The following is a 21,399-nucleotide window of genomic DNA, read 5'->3' as shown; positions in this document are numbered from 1 at the left end:
TAGATATAAGTTGGATATAAGTTGATAAGATCCTAAACTCCTAACTCCAGAGCTGGAAGGGACCTCAGAGGCCATCTGGTCCAACCCTTTACATTTAACAGAGAGGGAAACTGAGGTCCAGGGAGAAGTGACCTACCCAAGATCACAGAAGAAGCAGGGTGATGAATGAAACAGATATAAAAATCCGGATTTACGAATATAAAACATGAATATAGGACAATAACAATTTTGAGTGCTGAGGGAATATAGGGGAGTTTTGGAGATGGTTGTGATGGATGCTACTGTGAGGTGAGAAGTGAAAGGAGAGAAATTTTCATCCTTATGGTATAGGAAAAGAGCCCTGGATAGGGAATTCAGAAGACTTGGGGTCTGATTCTGGCTCAGACCTTTACTGTATTTAATAGTGGGGGCTCAAGATCATATCATATGAAGAGTAGTTAAAGACACTGAGAACTTGACTTGGGCTCCAACTCTGGTTCAGATACTTACTGGCTGTGTAAAGAGCCTCCAAATAATGTCAACTGAAGGACCAAAGGATGTTTGGAGGGGGGAGGTCTCTCTGGTGGGTGGGGGTTTGTGTCTAAATTTCTGAAGGATCCTCCTTCTGGAGAGGGATTAAGTTTAGTCTGTTGGCTTCAAAGGGTTAGGGTTACAAATGAAAGCTGCCAAGATGCAGAATTAGGTTTGCGGTCTAGAAAAACTTCTTAAAAGTAGAATGGACTGCCTCCTGAGGTAGAGTGAGTGGGGTCCTCCTCAACCTAAGTCCTCAAGCAGAGGCTGATTGACCATTTATTACTGGGCATGTGGGTTGGATTGAATAGCCTGACGTTCTGAATTCCGATCTATGTAATCTATGTATCTACCCATGTATTTACCCATGTATCTATCCATCCATCCATCCATCTATCCATCTCCCTATCTATCTTCCTGTCAGTTGCCCCGTAGCTTACTAGTCACATTCCTCAAGTTTCTAGGGGCCCTTTAGTCCGCCATGAGCATCTCTAGCCAGTGGGACTTGTGCTCCGATGACTTGGTAAATGGGCACATCCCCTGAGGAGCTAGGGTGACCTACGGCCCCATCACAGTCCACCTCTTAGGGTGCTGTTTCTACTTTCTCCAACTCTGAACTCTTAAGAGTTCTGCCCCCCCCCCGGGGGGGGGGGGCCTTTTTTCGCCCTCGTTATCACCTGGTGGGGGGAGGCGGGAGCAGGGATCGGTCAGGGGATGTCCGACCGGAGGTCGGGGTCTGCGCGGCGGGGGAGCTGCCAGCCTGTCCCGCCTCCCACGCCCGGGCCTCCTCCCCCCACCCTCGCACGCCCGGGACTGGAGAGGCGGGCGGCGAGGTCGAGGAGGCCGGCGCCCCCGAGCCTGCGCAGTGCGACTTCCAAGTCAGTCGCGGCTCCCGGGACGGAAGATGGCGGACGCCGGCGGGAGCGGGAGCGGGAGCTGTAACAGCGGGACATCGCTCAGGGGGATGCGAGAACAGTTGGGTGAGGAGTCCTAGCCCCCGAGCTCGGCCCGGGACGCGCCTGCCCTCTCCGCCCCGCTTCCCCGAGCTAGGCTCTGCGGCGCGCGGCGGGCTGCTTGGGGATCGCTTCCACCAAGTGGGAAGAAGAGAGAAGTCACTTTTCCGGCTGTCCCCCGCCAGCCCTGCCCCGGGCTCCCCGGCCCCTTCCCCTCCGGGCCACGGCGGGCGGGGGCGGGGGCGGGGGGGAGCCGCCCGGCACAGGCGGACTGACTGACTGTTGGCCCGGGGACGGGACGGGCTGGCTCGGGCGGGGTCTGCGGAAAAGCCCCCTCAACTTGGGGGAAACTCACGGCTGTCCCCTCCGGGGGCTCTCCTCGGGCCCCAGCAGGTCCGGGGCGGGACGGGGTGGGGGGCGGCCCGGCGTGCGGCAGCTGCGAGGCCGCGGGCGGATTCCGCTCAAAACCGTTATAGCGCGGGGAGGGAGAGAGGAGGAGGAGGAGGAAGCGGGACCGGACGCCAGATCCCTCTCGGGCTCTGAGCGAGATGCGGGGGGCCGCGGGGACAGAGGAATGGCCGGCTGGGGGGAGCCCCTCCTGTCGCTCTAACTGATATTCCACTCCTCCCAACTTTCCCCCTTTTCTCTCTCCCCAATCTTTCCCTTCCCATGTTCTCCCTCTTCTCCCCCATATTCTTCCCCTCTCCCTCCTTCCTACTCTCCCTCCCCCAATGTTCCTCCTTTCTCCCCCCCCCCCCTTGAAAAAACCAAACCCACGGTAAAACAACTGGGGTGAGGCAGGTAAGGGATGACTTCAGAGTCCCTTTTCCATTTCAGTGTCTTAAGTTTCTAATACCCTACTATAACCTCCCTTCACCCAAACTCCTCAAAAATGTTAACTGGTGTGCGGGAGGAGGGGGGGTGCTGTTGCAACTCCAGAGTTAGGTTTTTGGGTTGTTTTGTTTTGTTTTTGCTGCAGCAGCAAGTGATATCTACAAGATATCATCAGTCGAGAAACTTACAGTACAGTACCTATAGAGGGCAAATGAATCTAGCTCAAAAGGCAGATTATCTGTGAGGTTCAACTCCTGACCATTTCACCACACCTGAAGGCTTTTCTAAAACTCTTGTTAATTGAATTTCTTCAGGCTTTCTAGAACAGGCTACTTGCCCCAGGTGGCTGAACAACAAACTAGTGTGATGATGATGATAACCCTTTTATACTGTCGTTGTGGGTTGCCGAGTTTGGGTGGATCGATTGAATGAATTGAAAATCACCTTTAGTGAAATCGAGCTGTTAGAATTTGACTTTTGTATACACTCTGTGGATAGTATATTTTCCTCAGAAAGAAGTAAGTAAAAAGTAGTATATGTGTCCTGAGAGAACCAAGAAAAAGCATTCTCCAGTATTTGGTCCGTCAACCTAGAGTTTATAATAACGTTCGCTTTATTGATACTCCAGGCTCTCTAACATTCGATTTGTGTATCTCAGTGACTTAAATGATACACAGTCAATGTGCTAAGAGTTGTTGTCTTGATAAATCTCCAAATCGTTTCTGTTTGACACTTAAAGAAGGTCGTGTTTTATTGGGTTTTTTTTCAAATCCACTAGGCTATTGTAGACATTAATAATTTTTCAAACAAACAAAAATAATAGAGCCATATTGTAAACACATTACTCAAAGGAAACTTTTCCTACTACTGCAGTCTGCCTCTGTGCTGGGGATAGTTAACATAACTACATCTTTCAAAATTATACAAAGTTCTAGCCTAAAGTGAGTTGCCCTTTCTCCCTAATTTTTCTGTCTTTTTGATTCCTAGCTTCTAGCAGGAAAAAAAAAATGACTGTTTTTTTAAAAAGATCTTTCCCAGCAACTTCTGGGCTATTGATGATAATAGTAAACAGAAATTTTAGTTATGTGAACAACTTTAAACCAAAGAATTATTTCAGTTGAAATTAGTTTTCTTTTATAGAATCATAAATTGAAAATCTGGAAGGGAACATTGAGGTTGTCCAACCATCTCATTTTACATAGAAGGGATCTGAGGTTCAGGGAGTTATAAGGTGACTTATTCAAGATCAAGTAGCAAGTAAAAGAGTTTGGATTCAAATCTAGGTCCTCTGACTTCAAGTCCATGGTGTTTTACATACACATGAGGACCAATTAAAATGTCACACTGTTTTTATTGGTTCCACTAATTTGATAAAGAATGTTAGAAACATACCAAAAACTTATGATAGTCTTTAACATATTTCCTTTACAAACAATACCCACAAAATCTGAATAAATTAATCATTTGTTGAAGGTCTTTTTGAGTGCACTATCTTCTATCTGCATAGAGAAAATGAAAAAAAAAAGCAGCAGTTTGGAGCCAAACTTGGACAATGAGCATTCTCTTTTTTCTCTTTCCATAGAGTCAAAATCTTGAAGTAAGTTATACCTACTATTCCTTACATGTCTTTGTATGACAGAAGACCTGTTCATTTTGCAGTTAACAAAGGTTATCTCTCTTAAAAATTGGAGGTCCAGAATAACTTAGCATCACTGACTTTAGAGTGTTGTGGGTCCAGAACATCAGCACTGTTCTATTCTTACCATGCAGATTTAATGTTACTAACTCACATTATTGGCAGTTTGTACTTAGAGTTATTTAGCCTCACATTTTTGCCTCTCCTTGACCAAAGGCAAAATAAATGAATGTGCTGAAGGGTATGGTCTCTGGCCATGGATGAGAGCAAAGCTACCTGGCCCATACAGAGCTGGCACTCGTTACTTGTTCTCACAAATTGAGCTAATTAATGGACCATAGACAATAGTCAGTGTAACATAAAAACATTCTAAAACCAGTTATAAATGATTTGGGGACTGCCTTTGCCATATTGTGCCTCTCTCTTGTTCAGTGCAGAATAAGTATTGGCCAGTAGGACTGACTTGAAAATATCACTTGTAATGGTAAGCTAGGCAGGCATTCCCCTCCTTTTCAGGGAAATGTATTTTGAAAACCAAGTCAGAAAGTGGGGAAAAAAACAAACCAAGGACTAGGTCTGCCATGGACACCGAAGCACACCTCTGATCATATCACTCCCCACTGCTATCAAATTATGTCCAAATTAAAGCGTGACATTAAGGATCTTTCATCGTTTTGACCCCAACATACCTTTTCAGCCTTTTAGTAATCCATTTTTAAAAATGTATTTAGCTTTATTTAGAGCTTAAAATTAAAAAAAAAAGTTCCTCACAATTTAGTGAAGAAGGTAGTGCAAATATTAGTTCTTCCATTTATAGATGAGGAAACTAAAGTTTGGTGTAGTTAAATGACTTGCCCATTGTCACACATCTAGGAAATATCAGCAATAGATTCTGAACCCCACTGTTGCACTCAAGCCTGGTCCTATGATGCTTCTCTTAGCCACTCCCCTTCACATGCCATATTCCCTAGCCAAATTCAACTCCTATCCTGGTTGGTGCCTTTGCTTTTGCTGTTCCCTGCACCTGAAATAGCTCCTCTCTCCCATCTTTAATTGTTGGAATTCTGTCTCTCTTTTAAGGCAACATCTAAAATATTATCACATCCCTTGCAGTCTTTCCTCCCCTTTCTTTTCTCAACTTCTATTCAGGTCTTTGTCTATGTGATACCTGTGTTATATTTATTTCTGCAGATGTCTTGCCTCTTCTGTTATAAATTCATTGATGGAAGGGCCTATGATCTTACTTTTTATCTCCCAAAGTACTTTATATAGTAGACATAATAAGAATTGAACTCTACAGTTCTGACTTTTCATCTATATGGGAATCCTTTCTCCTACCACTCTGGCAAGGAGTTTTTCTGTTTGAACACTTCTAGTGCCTGAAACTCAGTATTTCACAAAGCAGCCCATTCCTCTTTTTTCAATAATTACAATTATTAGACATATCTTCTTATATTGAACTGAATAAACTCCCATTGCCTCTGATTAGGTGCTAAAAGCTGTTTGTTGAATTTTTAAGAAAATCTACAGCTACTCCTTTTTTTTGCCATTAGGAGGCACTCTAGAGCAGGGGTTTTTAACCTGAAGTCCAGGGACCCTTTGCAGGGGAAGCAGGTCCTGTGGACTTGGATGGGAGAAAAATTACATCTTTATTTTCACTAATCTCTAACCGAAATTTAGCATTTCCTTCCATTATTAGGTTTCACCAGGCCACCAAAGAAGGGGAACCTATGACACAAAAAATATTAAGAACCCTTGCTGTAGGGTCATTGGTAAGATGACAATTACCTTTTGTTCTGGAAATACTGATTGAAGTGGATGAATGAACAGGTTTGCCTCAGTGAACAGCAAAATACAGGTCTTTTAGGTGTTCTCAAAAGAAGTGGATTAGCAGAAAAAGGGGCCTTGACTTCCTTAATAGTATGCTTTGGTTTTTTTACCCTTTCATCTAAACTTGTCACCTGGTTTTAGAGAGAACAGCATGATAACAGTAGTGTATACCTAGGCCATAATGAAATGGTGACCCAAAAGTGAAAGCCTTCCTATCTAGTAACCATTGCTTTGGATCTTATAAATTATTAGGAACTTTTCTTTTGGTTTGTCCTTTGGGAGGTATATTACACTGAGCTTTATCTCTTGTTCCTGAATATTTAATTAATTATACTAGCGAGGCATAGTATTTCTCAACTTTCCTTAGTTATGCAATTAACTACCACTATGGGACATCACTATGAACTAGATGATCAACCCAAAATTCCTGGGAAACTTAGACATATTTCTCGTAGCATCTCAAGAAGATCAAAGTAACGAGGATCTGAATGTGTGATTTAGCCACCAACCATGGACACATCATAGTTATGAGGCTACTGGTCCCACCTCACCTTATCTTGAATAGAGGCTGGAAAATGGAGTATTTTGATCTTCTTGGGATGGGAAATTGAGGGCAATGATGGAATTTTAGGTGGGTTCTTTTGGCACTAGTTTCAATAGAAGATAAAATGTTTTCAAGTATTGTTATGAACAGTGAACTTGGGAAACTAACATGCTTCCAAGATCCTTTTAAGAATACTAATGGAAAGGAAGGAATGGCAGGAACATAACCATTACCCCTTCAGTGAATGTAAAACATTCTTTTATTATAACTGATCAAGTTCAATACTATCAACAGAACCTGTCAAGATACAATGATACGAACTTGGCTTTCAGCAAAATCAGAACAATACAGTGTTAAAGACCCTGAACCTAATGACATGTACGAGATTTTTGGCTGGAAGATGAAAAATTTGCAATTTAAATAAATAACAAGGAAACGAACAAGGGAATGTCCTGTAATTTCAGTGCTGTTACAATTGTCATTTTCAAGAAAAAGGATAAAGTTGTTGCAATCATTTGCCTTAACCTCTGTTAGCGCTGTTATCCTGGCCAGTATTTTTTTGGACTAGCTGGTACAGTAGTTCATTTCAGTTGAATCTGGGAATTATAGCATGGTTCTAGGCTGCAATCCTAGTGCAGCTGATTTGTTCTTAGCATCATGGCCGATTTAAGAGAAGAGAGAGGGAACAATAATATAAAGACCATGAGATCATGGATTGGCCAGGATGGGACTTTAGAAGTCATCTGGTCCAACCCTCTCATGTTATATATTTGGAACTGAGGTCCTGAGGAGTTATGAACTTGCCTAGTCACAGTGGTGGTAAGTAGCAGAGCCAAAATTTGAAGCCAGGTTTTCAAATCTGAAACTTTTCCTACTGTACCTTACTGCGCAATAATGATAGTCTGATCTATTATAATATTCCAGTTTTGAAAACCATTGAAAAATATAAATATCCATTAAATCAGCATTGATGTTGTAGACATTCTCAAAATATCTATTCTTGGTTCTTTCTCTCTCACTTGGTGATCTCATCTGTTCCCATGGCTTAAGCTATTGTCTCTATGTGAATGACTCCTTATACAAAGGAACTGGTTGTGTCATTCCTCTGCCCAAACATCTGTGTGCCCCTGTTACCTACTGTGCCTACTTGTAGAAGCAGTTTGGTATAGTGGAAAGAGTGCTAGATTGGGTGACATAGGACCTGGGTTCAAATCCTGACTTTGCCACTATCTTTGTGACTTTGGGCAAGTCCCTTAATCTTACAGTGTATCATTTCCTCATCTCTGTAAAGTGATGAGTTGCACTAGATGATCTCTAAGGTTTCTTTCAGTGTTAAGTCTGTGATCTGCCAGAATGTCCTGTACTTCTACATCAAACACTACATGTCCAGAATAGCTCATTTTCTTTTCCCTAAGATCTACTCTTCCATCCAAGGGCACCACCATTCTCCCAAGTTGCTTATGTGTTAAACGTTGGTGTCATCCTTGATTTCTGCCTCTTCCCAAATCTTGTTAATATTTCTGAATTTCACCCCATCCTTTCCATTTCCACTACTGTGGCCCTTGTCCAGACCCTCATTACCTCTTTGTTACACTGTTGCAAGTCACCTAACTGATTTCCTTACCTCCTGTTTCTACCAATCTCTATTTCTTCCTTCATACCACTACCAGATCATCCTAATGCACAGCTGTGATCACATGAACAACTTTTTAATCCAGGTAATAGGTCCCTACTTTCTGTGGTCAAAGGCAAAATTTAGAGTTCCAAGGTACTGTGCAACTAACACTTCAGTTGGTGTTCCAGACCTTTAGTAGTTCTATTGCCTACTGAATAAAGTCCAGATCCTTGACATTAAAAACCCTTTCAAGTCAGTCTCTGACTCAGCTTTGCGCCCTTTTTCTTCTCCTGTATCACAACACTGCTCTATGCTCTATCCCAACCGGACCAGTCACCATTCCGCAAACATCCAGTGCCTGTTGTTTTTGTTCATTTTCTTCTCTTCCTGAAATACCTTCCTTCCCCCCCCACCCTAGTCTCTGTCTCTTGAAATTCTGGGCATCCCTTAAGGCCCAGGGCCAACATAGCCTTTTCCACAAAGCCTTCCCTGAGTCCTCTGTTGGAAATGATCTCGCTTTCTCTAGTAACTTGAATAGGACATTGTTCTTTTAGCACTTTAATCATATTGTAGGTTTGTATTTAGAATGTAAATTAAATGTAAGTCCCAGTGCCTATCAGTGCCTTGCCCACAATGTTTAACAAATGTTTATTGAGTTGAATTATACTTATTATTGTATTATAAGCTTCTGCAAGGAGTCAAGGCTTATTTATCTTTATATCTTTTATAGCCTAACACAGTCCTTGGTGGTGGTGTCGGTGGTTGTTACTTAGATGTTGGAATTGAATGAATGAATACAGTTTCTTAAAATCCTAGAGCCATTGAGTTTTATAAATATCTGGATTAAGATTGATGACACTAAATTTTTCTTTTTGATCGGTTAAGGTAGGACTTCTTAACTTGATTGTAAAATTGGTAACTACCAAGAGAAGCAAAAATAGATATTTCTGGAAGCCTTTGTGAGTTGTAAGAGCTGTGCACCCCAGCCAAAATTTATAGAAACAGGAAAACAACTATCTATTGACTGGTTAAATAAAAAGTGACCTACTTCCAGTCAGCAGTGTTAGTTTTTTAAAGCATTTGCTCTGTGCTTGTGTTGAGGGTAGGGGGAGAGTGGTGGTAGGAGTATCTCAATTGAAGGTAAGAAAGGGAAGGATTTAAAAGCAATAGAGACATTCCTACTCTTGAGGGGAAAACAAGGGTGTGAGGCTGAGTCAGAAAACAGTCTCTTCAGTTGTGAAGCTGATGAAGCTGTACCCCTCACATCTATTTGGACAAACACTTAGTACACAGTTACATTATTAGGCCAAAAGTTGGGCTGTATGAATGGTTGATTGGTTTGTTTTTAATTTTTCCAAAATTTGTAGCATCCCAGGATTATAGACTTAGAGCTGAAAGGTACCTCAGAAATTACCAAGTCCAACAGCTTATTTTACAGATGAAGAGAAGACAAGGCCCTACAACTCATGTAGCAGAAGCCAGACTGGAGCCCAGGATCTCATTTACTCTAAATCCAGTGTTCTTTCCACTACATCACACTGCATTCTCCAGGTACTGCCATTGTTGGCTATATGTCTTGAAGGAAAAAGGTTTATTATTTGCATTTTGTGCTTTTCAAGGCAACTCTGCTAAGGTTCACTGAAGGAGTCTAGTAGAAGACTCTCTGCTTTGATGTGTCCTCTTCAGTTACTGTAATCTCCTTTGTTGACCCTTTATCAGTTGAATACAGGCTGGAGTAGGAAGCTTGAAGGGAAGCAGGTTTGATTCAATCTCCACACTTAATTCAGCTACCTGGAAATATCTTTTAAAATCAAAATATTTAATTCCCTCTTTCTCCCTCTGCCACAGTAGGTATGAATCAGTAGCAAGCAGAGAGAATAGATCATTTTAGAACTTGGTGGTGGTGTCTTAGAGGAGTGACAGATGCAAAGTTGATTGGGGTGCAGGCTAAGGGCCAAGATCAGAGAACCTGCAGCCTCGAGGCCACATGTGACCCTCTAGGTCCTCAAGTGTGGCCCCTTGACTGAATCCCAACTTCACAAAACAAATCCCCATAAGAAAAGGATTTGTTCTGTAAAACTTGGACTCAGTCTAAGAGGCTGCACCTGAGGACTTCTGTGGCCTTGAGACCATAGGTTCCCCACCCCTGGGCTAAGAAAACTGGAATAGTTTTATGCTCCTTATGGCTCAGTGTGTGTCCACATTAGTTTATTAGAAATGATACAAATTTTTTTTCCTAAGCATGATCAATTTATCAGGCTAGCAGTAACCAATAAATTGGGCCAGTGGCCTCAGTGACCACATACCAAATGTATTTGTACTTCACCAAATGACAGATGTGTTCATTTTAAAAACTTTTTCAAACATTAAAAAAATCCTTAAACAAGTCATTTAAGCTCTCTGCACCTCAGTTTCCTCATCTAAAAAATCAGAGGGATTGACTAGTTGACCTTTAAAATCATTTTCAGCTCTATTCTATGATTTTATTCATCTCACTGCCCAACTCCATCTTCTACCTTCAGAAAATGTGGCCAGAGGCCGAGAAGTTAGTAATGAAAGATTCTCCCTAGGATCTCTAGCCTTACAGTTAACTGCTTTCTCTGCCCACCCAGAAGTAAAGCCCCCTACTAACCAAACTAAGAAGGATGTATTCCAACTCCCTCTTAGTGCATATGTGGATATATATATATGTATGTATATAAAATCTTCCTCTTGAACTGCCCCACCCCCCATTCATGTCTCACTTAAGTTTTTAAATGCCCAAAACCCTGTACAAACACATAAGGAGAGTTCCTTCCAAACTGGAACCAGGGTTTACTTCTGAATGCAGCAAGTGGACCTAGAAATGCAATGCTCACACTTAACAATTTGCTGGCTCCAATTGAGGGGGGAATCTACTGTTTTAAAATAATGTTTTCTCGCTGCAGTGTTCCTAGCCTGATGTTTTGTAACCTCTCCATGCTTCCCATTGTATTTCTCTCTGAGAAAATTTCTAACACAGAAATATAATATTGGAATGCATTTTCTTTGTTAGAGCTTTTTCTTTCTGGACACTGCTTTGGAACTTATTTACTATTCAAAAATAGTGTACAACAGGGGTTTCCTTAACCTTTTCAAGTATCGAGAACCTTTTTGAGGTTCACCCATTTCATGGATCCCCACATAATATTAGTTGTCTTATTATTAATATTCACTGATTAAAAAGACATGACAAAAAGCTATGACTTGATGAAATCTTTTAGATGAATTTGGATTATTAATCACAACATCTGTGGATATTTGAAAAATAGTATTACATGTTACTGTACTCATTATATAGTAGGTTATGTTTATTTTATAAAACTTTTCTTATGAACTTAACATGGAGACAAAAACAAAAAAGAATAACAGGTGAGACTGAATGTTTGGGATATACAGTTTTTCTCTCTAATACATACAACTTGGGTTGTTTTTTTTATTCAAATTTAACATAGTAGCAATAGTTGCCAGCTTGTCTGTGTCTTTTTTTCTGAATGTCCTCCTTTCTTCTGTGTATTTTTAATCATTGACATTATTTTCTTGTTTCTTTTAGTATCCCTTTATCCTGTGCCCTCCAACTCAGCCTTCCTATCTCTTCCTCTCCCTCCCTCTCCTCTCCTCCCGCATGGGGTCAGGAAAAAAGTCATCTCTTGTAATAAATAAGTTGTTGTTCAGTCATGTCCAATTCTTCATGACCGCATGGACTATTACCGTTCATGGGGTTTTCTTGCCCATGGGGGCAAAGATACTGGAGTGATTTACTTTTCCTTCTCCAGTGGATTAAGGCAGACAGGTTAAGTTACTTGCCAAGAGTCATACAGCTAGTAAGTGTCTGAGGTTGGATTTGAACTCAGTTCTTCCTGACCCTGGGCCCAGTGCTTTATCCACTGAGCCATATAGCTGCCCCAATAAATAGAGTCAGGCAAAACAGATTACATATATTGACTGGCTCTGAAAATATCTGTCTCCTCCTGTACCCTTAATCCATCACCTCCCTGCCAAGAGGTGGGAAGTACACTTCCCCAGTGGTATTATGGAATCCTAGTTGGTGATCCTAATGATTATAGCTTTTAAGTCATTGTATAAAGTGATCACTTGGCTGTACCCATTTCACTAAGCATCAGTTTGTACAAATCCTCTCAGATTTTTCTGAATCCTTTTCCAAATTTTTGATGCCATCTGGGGACTAGATAGTTCCATCCGTTGTCCCCCTCTCATATCCTTTTCTAGGACAAACAAGGCTCCTAGGCCTCTGACCAAACTCAGATATCTCTGCCTGCTGTGAGGCTTCTCATAGTACCCATAACAACCTCCCAGGAGGTTGAAACTCAGGGAAGAACTTCAAATAGTCCAATCTTCTGCTTTCTTCACTGGATTTTTCTCCAACACTGTGATAACTCTTTCTGGTATCATTCTTAAATTGTCAGCCTACTTCTATCCCCTTGTACTTGCCCCATTCCAGTAATTCCAAATCCCCAGCTGACAATTTCCATCTTCAATTCCCATCCCCCTCATGGCTTTCTGCCTCACCTCTAGCCACTGTAATGCCCCATTCCACATCTGCGTACCCCTAAGGGTAAGGAACAGAAATGCCTGTTCCTTAGTCAATAAACTTCTTTTCATCTTTAACTTTTTTGTTTCTCACTCATTCCATCTTCTGGTGCTTAAAACACAGCTCTCTCCTGATGGCAGTGCTTCTCTCCATACTCTTTCAAGTACCAGCTACATTTTCTCACCTATTCTCCCAATTTACTGGTCTCCCTGCTCACTTCCTCTTCCCATCTTTCTCCCCCCACCCCCCAACTTGAATACATCTTCCACACTTTGTTCTCCATGCCACTCCCAGACTCTCCTCCTACCACATTCACTAAGCAGTCCCTCTCCCTTTGAGGTCCAGTTGTATTAATTTTATATATATTCTGCATGCCTGTACTTCTTATACAGACAAAACAGCATAACTATAAAGTTAGAAAGTAGTTTGGGAGGAAGGGTGTTGGCATTAGGGATTTGGAAGGAAGTCCTGCAGAGGATGGCACCTGAGCTGCATCTTAAATGAAGAGAGGGCCTCTGAGGCCAACATAAGGAGGGGAGGAATGACGAGAGTGCATTCCAGGATGGTGCCAGTGCATGGAGACTGCTGGTGTGTGTGAACAGGGGACAGAAAGAAGTGTGGTGTAGTTGGGTCTTCCAAGTGTAACAGGGAGGGTTAGGTCCACTGTAGATGGAAGGCTAGATTGCAGCCAGCTTGTGGAGGACTTTACAAGCTAAACAGGGGTTCATATTTTATCTTAGAGGCAATAAGAAACCCTGGAGTTGGTTGAATGGGGAAATCACATGGTCAGATTGTTGCTTTAAGGAGAATTAACTAGAAAACATTTCCATTTTTGTCCTCTGACCATTTGATGGGTGTGAGGTAGAACCTCGGAGGTGATTTAAATTTGCATTTTTCTGCTTATTAGTGAGCTGGAACATTTTTTCATATGGTGTTGATCTGTTGGATTTCTTCCTTCAAAAGAAATGGTTTTAATTTTTAAGGATCCATTGAGATAATTGTGGAAAAGCCTGAGGATGTTTTGAAACCAGGGTTAGAAGTCACTCTACTAAGGAATTTGGTTGCCTCTCTGTATGAATCAGTGAACAGAAGAGAATTGTCATGGTTTTGTGTAAAACTTAGATAGCTGTAACTTAATATCCAGAAACCCATTTCTCTTATGGACCTGGCTTAGGAGGCCAGCCCCTGGCCTTGTTTGGAGTAAGCACAAGTCAAGCAGAGAAAGAAGAAAGAATGAGCAGAGTAACTGAAATATCCCTTTCAGCCTCTCTTCCTTCATCTGATGATTGCAGCTGAGTCTCTTTCCAAGCCCCTTTGCCCTTAGCCTGCTGACCGTTTCCTGTCTGGACATCTTTCTCAGCAGGCCTTCCTCTTCATCCAAACCACTTAGAATAAGGTCTTGGTCTTGGAAAAAAAGAGTCAGAATTTTTCTCTCAGGAGAAAAGTCATATTTAGGCATACCAAAGTTTGGCTAACTCCTTCAAAACCTTCTGTTTTACCATGTCTACACATCTGAATACAAACAGGTGGAGGAAAAGGAAGGCAGGGCATGTGAGAAGAGAATAGCTAAGGGAATTCTAGTTATGGGTTATTTTGGGCTAGGTATATAGAAACTGATAATTCCAAGATTAAAACCGTCAGTTAAGTAATTCCCTATAGTAGACTTAAATAATTTTATTTAACCTTTGGGGGCCTTAGTTTCTTCATCTATAAAAAGAGGGGAATAGCTTACCTGACCTCTAAAGTCCCTTCGAGTTTTGTTATTATATAATAATAATAACAATAGCTAACATTTACATAGCACCTACTATGTGCCAGGCACTATGCTAAGTGCTGTATAGTTATTATCTCATTTGATTCTCACAACAATCCTGAGATGCAGGTGCTACTATTTTCTTCATTTTACATTTGAGGAAACCCAGAACAGAGTAAGTGACTTGATCACACAGTTAGGGAATTCTTCTTAACTCCAGGGCCACTGTTCTACTCGTTGTGCCACCTAGCTGTTGTGAGTTCATTTCAGACCTCACAGACTGAGTTAGGGACTTTAGAAAATTAATAAGCTGTTTGGAGCAGCTTAACCATTTCATAGATAGATTTGCAGACACCTCCAGAAATCTTATTAAGTATTGAGCACACTTTAAAAACCATAGCAGATCTAAAATCTTGAATTTCAAATGTTGCTCCTTTTATAGTAACCATGTATTTGTTGTTTGATTTCTTTTTCCTGATTAGAGCACATTTAATACAGTCATGGTGTAATTGACTTCAAAATTTGTCAGCTGATAAAAAGTGACAAACGTATTTTAGAAGGAGTTTAACAAATCCCTCACCCCCAAAGTAAGAATAAACACTCCTGGAGCCAAGCACCCTGTGCTCAGTGGGAGCTGAATAAATTAATTTGTGGTGGGTATTTATTTTCATTTTGCTTTCCAAACTGTAGTAAGTACAAAATCAATTAAGCTGTAAAAACAAGCAAACTAATTTCCTGGGTTAGTAAATACAACTAAAACCTTTGAACTTGTGACTCCTCCATTTTTATTCATAAAACTTCCAACCTAAATCTTTACTAGTCACTATTCCCTTTGCTACTGAATAAAAATACTCCTTTTTTTCGTTTCTTATTTTTCCTTCTGTAGACAAGACTCCGAAGAGAACGAACAGAGAGCTGTAACTGCACATTTTATAGGCACTGACTTGGAGAGGAGCAGCTGTGCGTGACAGTTTAGAACTGCTGAATAAGTATTGTGATGAGTATTTATCATTGGCATCGCTTGAGATTAAGCTCTTTGAGATGATTGTTCCTGAGAAGAGCTTTAGGAGGATTATTACTGTGATAGAACTAGTTGTCATGGAGAAGTGTTCTTCCTTCCAAGCTTGTTTGCCTTTGGTTGTACCCTGTTAGAACAAAGTCTTAGGTAGGAGAGTTCGAGGGGTTTTTAGAGGGGAAACTGTCAGCATTTGGTTGCTCTAAATATGAAAACCATCAATAACTAACATTCGTTGCTCAGAAAAGACCTCAGGTTTTTCATGTCATCTTTTTAATATACTAAATGCTTCTAAAAACAGTTTATGTATTGTGATCTCTAATCCAACTAACGCTTCATTGTTGGTGATTTGATCCATTGTGATACTTTACTACAGTCTGGAATTCAACATTATTGGGCAAACAGTTCCTCAGAAAAGTTTCCTAGCTTTCCCCCCACCTCCTGTGAGAGGGTTTTAGTTTTACAAGGTTTCTCTAAACTTAGTATTTCCATAGCTACAGTCTGCCTTATTTTTAAAATACCTTTCCAGTGTCATATTTTCGTTATACAAAAGTATTTTGCCCAAACCTATATTTTTACATTCTTTATTCAGTTCACTTTATCTAGACTCCTATAATTCCTACCCTCCTGTGGATTAAGAAGTAACGCTATTTTTAGACTAGTATTTGAAAATAAGGTTGCTTCTTGGTTCACAGTGGGTCTTGGTTCTCAGGTATTGGGAGTGACTTTAAAAATTCATTTTCCTCACAGATTAATGTCTCTTTCAAAAATGAATCTTTTGGGGGTGGACCAAGCTTTTCAATGAGTACTCTACTTGGGTTTACCCTTGAGCTTCTGAAACTGGCAGCTTATATAAAATAGAATAGTGTGTCCGCATTGATTACACAGAACGTAGTATAATTTGGGTGGTGTAACGTACCTTTGCAACAAACTTGCTTCCAGGCATATTTTCAGGGTTTGATTTTAATCCACAAGGCTTTATGTAGTTTGAACTTACCTTACTTTGAGGTTTAACCTTCTCTGAAGAAACTCTCAAATGAAATTTGTGTTACCTTCTGCTAACAGCCCTGAGGTTTGAATCCCAAGGGTACCAAGACAAGTACGGGATTCTGAGAGAACATACTTGTCTGCTTTCATCCTTATACATATGCTTGGAGACCTTAACAAATGAATGATTAACTTCAGTGGACCAGTGATCTCAAGGGTGGGAGTGAGTGATTCACACATTTAAAAAAGTAATTAAAATCTGGCGTGCCTGACTGTAATTCAGTTATTGTAGTTTTAATAGCATACTCCTTGGCTCTTGGCAAGTTTGGTCATTTTTGCCTATACAAGAGTTCCTACATCTATCCTTTTCCCATCAGTTTTGAAGCTTCTCCCCTAGTTCAGGCCTTCATCATTACTCTCCTGGACTGTTGCCATAGCCTCCTAATTGGCCTACCTTCTCCTAGGCACCTCCCTTTCCAATCACTCTTCCACAGAACTGCTGAATTAGTATTTCTAAAATACAGATCTGACCCCATCTCTTCCCTGCTCAGAAATCTTCAGTGGATTCTCGTTTATAGGATAAAATACAAAATCCCCAGCCTGCCATTTAAAGCTTTTTTTCAAGGAATTTTGTATGATTTAGACATACAGATAGATGACATTTTGTTGGAGGGGAGAGCCTTTAAGGCATTCTTTTGTTCTATAGAATCAAATGCCATTTTATAATCAACGAATACTTAGATTCTCTATGTCTTTCAGTCAGTTGTGGAACTAATGACCTGGTCCACCATAGGATGTTCTTTATAGAAGTTTGCCTCCTCCCTTCTTTTAATGCTGTTGCTTTTTGGCTCTCTTCTTCTACATCATCCTTCACTTCCATTTATTTGCACTGGTTCTTTGTTTCTTTGGTGAGGTTTGCTACTGTGAATTCAAGTTTTTCTATTCTGCCACTTATTTTTGCCATGTATGCCATAACTTCTTATTTCTCTTTTAAATTATTCAAGAACATGCTGCTGGGGTTCTGTGCTCTCTTGGGAATCCACAGGATCCTTGCTTCAGGAAGTGACTTGTTTTCCTTTGTCTTGCAATATTTATTCAGAGATGTCTTCATGCATTTAGATGATCTGGAGGCTATCTTCCCTTCTGTTAATATCTTTGCTGTTAGTTTATTTGCTTGTGTTCAAAATCTTTAGCTGAGTTTTTGTCTTCCTGAAATCTTTGGAAATTTAAGTCTTTTTTCCTTTATATGACCCTATCACTTTCTGATTCCTTTACTTTTTTGAAAGTAGTTACACAGGGCTGGACCCCAAAGCTGTCCCAGCCTCTTCTCGTGTTGGAAAATTCATGTTTCGTTGATCTTAGTTTTTGCCCCAGGTGACTTCTGGGGGGACAGAACTGGCCCCCACCTAAGAGCCTGCCCTGTCACCTTTCTCTTCTCCCCTCAAACCTAGTAGAACGTTCCTTTTCTCCCTTAGTTCTCTGTTGGAGTATTGTTGCAGTATAGAGGGCTGCCATGCTGCAGTCTCAGCCAGAGCAAGCTTCTCTGCCTTTTGGTTTTCTGTAGCCCAGGACTGGGGTGGAGGGGAGAGAGTTGAGTTCTGGTGCATCCCTGCCCCAGAGTGTGATGGCTGTTGGGAGAGGGGGTGCTGAGTGAGTACATTAGATTTTTAAGGATTAGCCTTCTCTGCTGTCAGATCATTGGTTTATCTCCTTTAGGGTTCTTGGTATCTCAGACAGTGGAAATTGAAAACTCTTGCCCATAATTCCTATTCTGGAGAAATTTGAGATGTGAGAATTGGAGAAAGTCCTCCATCTTGTTGGTCGTGTGACCCAGAACTCCTGTTCTTTTTTCATTCCTTTGTCAGTGATGCCCTCAATTTGTGTGTCAGTTTTGCTTATTAAAGTTTTATATAGTTAGGAATGTAGGGTTTTCAGGTCCTAATGTTCTCTCATTCACCTTATTTTAGTAATTAATATAATCCAAGACTTTTTCCCATGCCTTTGGTGTCTTTCCTTCAGATTTTTAAACGATTGATCCCTTAACACCTTCAATATTGTGTTCTCTCCAGCATGGCCTTCCTCTTTGCATCCTTGATTGAGTCCAGCCTATCTGATTGGTTTCCCATCTCTGTATAGCCACAGAGACACTAGGCATTAGCCAGGAAATCAAAGAGGGAAAGCACTCATGGGGTTTGGAAGTTTACAGAAAAGGCAGTAAAGGGGAATATTAAGAAGGAGGGAATAGATCTGGAGTTGAGGTATTCAGCTGCAAGGCATCCCTACTGGTCTCAGGCCTAAAAACACTTTTCTGGAATATAATAATGTGTTTTGCATGTCAGAAACTATATTCAAAAACATACTACAAGATTCTTTGAAGACTAGCTTTTGTAGTAGACTTTGCCAAGCTCAGACAGTCTCCTACTGACACAATAAGCAGCAACTACACTTGTAGTTTCAGTGTGCTATTTTCGTACCTTTTTTTTTTTTTCAAAAGATAGATGTGATGTATAACTTATATTGAATTGCTTACCTCCTCAGTAGGGGGGTCGAGAGGGTGGAAGGAAGGGAATTTGGAACTCAAAATTTTAAAAACAAATGTTAAAATTGTTTTTATATGTAACTGGGGAAAAATAAAATACTAAATAAAATTTAAAAATAAAGCAAAAGATAAATATAAAAGAGAATTGAAGACACTCATGGCATGTCTAAGCTCTTCTAAGCAAGTAGGACTTTAATAAGGAAGGGCATCAGGTCAGAATTCTGCTTCTGCAAGTATTTTGGTCTAGTAAGAAGGCATCATCAAATCTTGAGGAAGAAAGACAGAGGCTTGTTCTTGTAGCCAGGTAGCAAGTCTTGTTGGTTTCCATTTTATCCCTTCTGGGATGGCCAGGAAGGAGACCCAGAGTCTAGCTCTGTCTGTGCCACCAATTTGCTGTGGTGCTGAGGCCCCATCAGTTCTCTTTTTTGGGCGTCAGTTTTTTCATCTATAAGCTGAACTAGTGATTTCTAGGGTTACTTCCACTCTATAGTGTTCTGTGATTAAAAGTGCAATCAATGGACTTGTTAGCTGGAAGTTAGAGTAGATAGAGGATGGGATTGTGGAGTGTTACGGTGGACATGAGGAATTTTGTTTCTTCCTCTGAATGATGTGTATTTTCTCTCACTCTTCAACCACATAGAAGTGGCCTGTATCTTTCAAGCCAGACTTTGACCCCTGAGAGTCACTCACCTACATTTTAACCCTGGCTACCCTGAAAGGCTAAGTTGTAACTTAAGATAAATGGTCCTGGATATGTGGAACAAGTAGATCACCAAAGAGATCTCCATGAAGTGAAAGTCCACATGTCAAACCCTATTTTCCTCTTGATCTGTTTCAGTTGCTGCAGCCCAAGCAATCGCCGAAGAAAGAAGAAACCAAAGTGGCAATGCTACTGTTCTCACCCAGCCCTCAAATATAAAGTCCTCAACTAAGCCAGGTATAAGTCATGTAGTGTTTGTAATAGCTCTCAAATTGTCATCTGTTGAATGCCAATATCCTCAGTTAACTCTCTATCCATTTATTTTTATGTAGTGATAGATGGCTCGGTTCTGAAATCTGATGAAAGGCAAAGACTGGCAAGAGAACGCAGAGAAGAAAGAGAAAAACAAAATGGTATATTCAAGGTTCCATGTGTGGTCTTATTCAGAATGACCGAGTGTGATCACATCAGGCTTAGATATTTCCAGGGTGGCTCATTTGTTTTTGCTCAGCTCTTTGTGTTGTATGATATGTCATACACGGAGGTGAGATTAGCTATTGAGAACCCAGGGGAAAATGTTTGATTAGGTTTGATTATTTAACTTTCTTAAAGAGTAATTTCTATTTTGGGAAAGGAAGAGAAAGAGAGAACAGCAAAGTTTTACTTTCTTAAGACCAAGATTCCTTAATATTAATGAGAGGGAATGCTAGCAGAGCTAATTCTGAAGAATGAAATGCAATAACTGAGATGCTTAATACAGAGAATACATGTCTCTTTTTTATTGCTTTGCTTATAAATAATATCTTGCTTTTAGATAGTGTTTTTTGGTTATAAGGCATCACCTCTGAATAATTAACATGACATACTGGTTAGTGCCTTGGCATCAGGCAGAAAGCCTGGCCTGTGGTGCCAGCTTGAATACTTAATTACTCTCTGACCTTGGGCAAGTCCCTTAATCTCTCTGTCTTAGCATTTTCATCTATAAAATGGAGATAGTAACACTACCCAGCGTAAGCATCATATAAATGCAAATTATTCGTGTAATAGAATAGAAGTTAGAAATAAAGATTTAAAGTCCTATGCCAACGCCTCAGTGTAACATGGAGGTGAGTAACTCTGGGTTCCAAAGCCTGTGGCAGTAAAGTGTACGTGCAGTCAGTCCCTTCAAAACCAGAAAATCTGCAATAGGGAAGTTGTGAGGTGATACCTTGGTGATAGCAGCCCCCCCTCCACGAAGTCCCAGTCATTGGAAGTATTGAAATAAGGATCTAAATGAGGAATCCTTCCATAGCCAGAAAGAATACAGCAATCTACTATATCTCAGTTCTGTTGCTACCAAATCACCTGGCAAAACTAGTACTTGCCTTCATCCAATTGAATCCTTAATTACCCTGGTTTTTAATGGAACAGCTCTCTGGAGCAAAGTGGAAGACTCTTTTTTAGGACTGCACAGATACTACCTAATCTTCTTAAGTGAGGAACTATGTGGACATGGTACAATGTTTTCCTTTTGTCTAATGTGCTATGAGAATTATTCTAAGAATATAGAGACTAGAGTACTGAATATACTTTTGAAAGTGAAGTCGTAGAAGATGCTTGCTGTTGAAAGTAAACATTTATTGCTTTCATTTCCATTTTGAGAGGTGGGCAAGGGGGAAATTAATGTCCTTTTAAAATACCATATGTTGGTCTGGATTTTTGCTTCAGTTGAAATTGACATGAGTGTTACACTCCAGTAATTCATTGTATTTGTGATTTATGTAGTTATGTCCTTCTGTGGTACAGATCACTACCCATCCCCACCTTCTTATTCTGTGTGCCTCTTTATTTTCTTGCATAAATCCTCCGTAGGGAGCCCAGTAAATGTGGTCAAGACCACATATTTCTTCTTAAATAGCATTTAGGTTTTCCAT

The 21,399-nt window shown here is 40.7% G+C and overlaps 1 protein-coding gene across 2 annotated transcripts in view; it reads left to right on the top strand.

Annotated features, from left to right (window-relative positions):
* The first annotated feature begins 1,166 nt into the window (after positions 1–1,166).
* Positions 1,167–21,399, top strand: part of MAP7D3 (MAP7 domain containing 3) — a 75,950-nt gene continuing 55,717 nt past the window's right edge. The window contains exons 1-3 of one of the 2 annotated variants that reach the window (XM_072626663.1): positions 1,167–1,490; positions 19,625–19,723; positions 19,819–19,899. In XM_072626663.1, the coding sequence (XP_072482764.1) occupies positions 1,415–1,490; positions 19,625–19,723; positions 19,819–19,899 (256 nt within the window). In that variant the 5' untranslated portion in view covers positions 1,167–1,414. The remainder of the gene's footprint in view (positions 1,491–19,624; positions 19,724–19,818; positions 19,900–21,399) is intronic. The other variant, XM_072626664.1, reaches the window with a different exon arrangement.

Source organism: Notamacropus eugenii, chromosome X (assembly GCF_028372415.1).
Source record: "Notamacropus eugenii isolate mMacEug1 chromosome X, mMacEug1.pri_v2, whole genome shotgun sequence".
In the NCBI taxonomy this organism is placed as follows: Eukaryota; Metazoa; Chordata; class Mammalia; order Diprotodontia; family Macropodidae; genus Notamacropus; species Notamacropus eugenii.
Note: the sequence above shows the minus strand (reverse complement) of the source record. Positions and strands in the feature narration are given on the sequence as shown.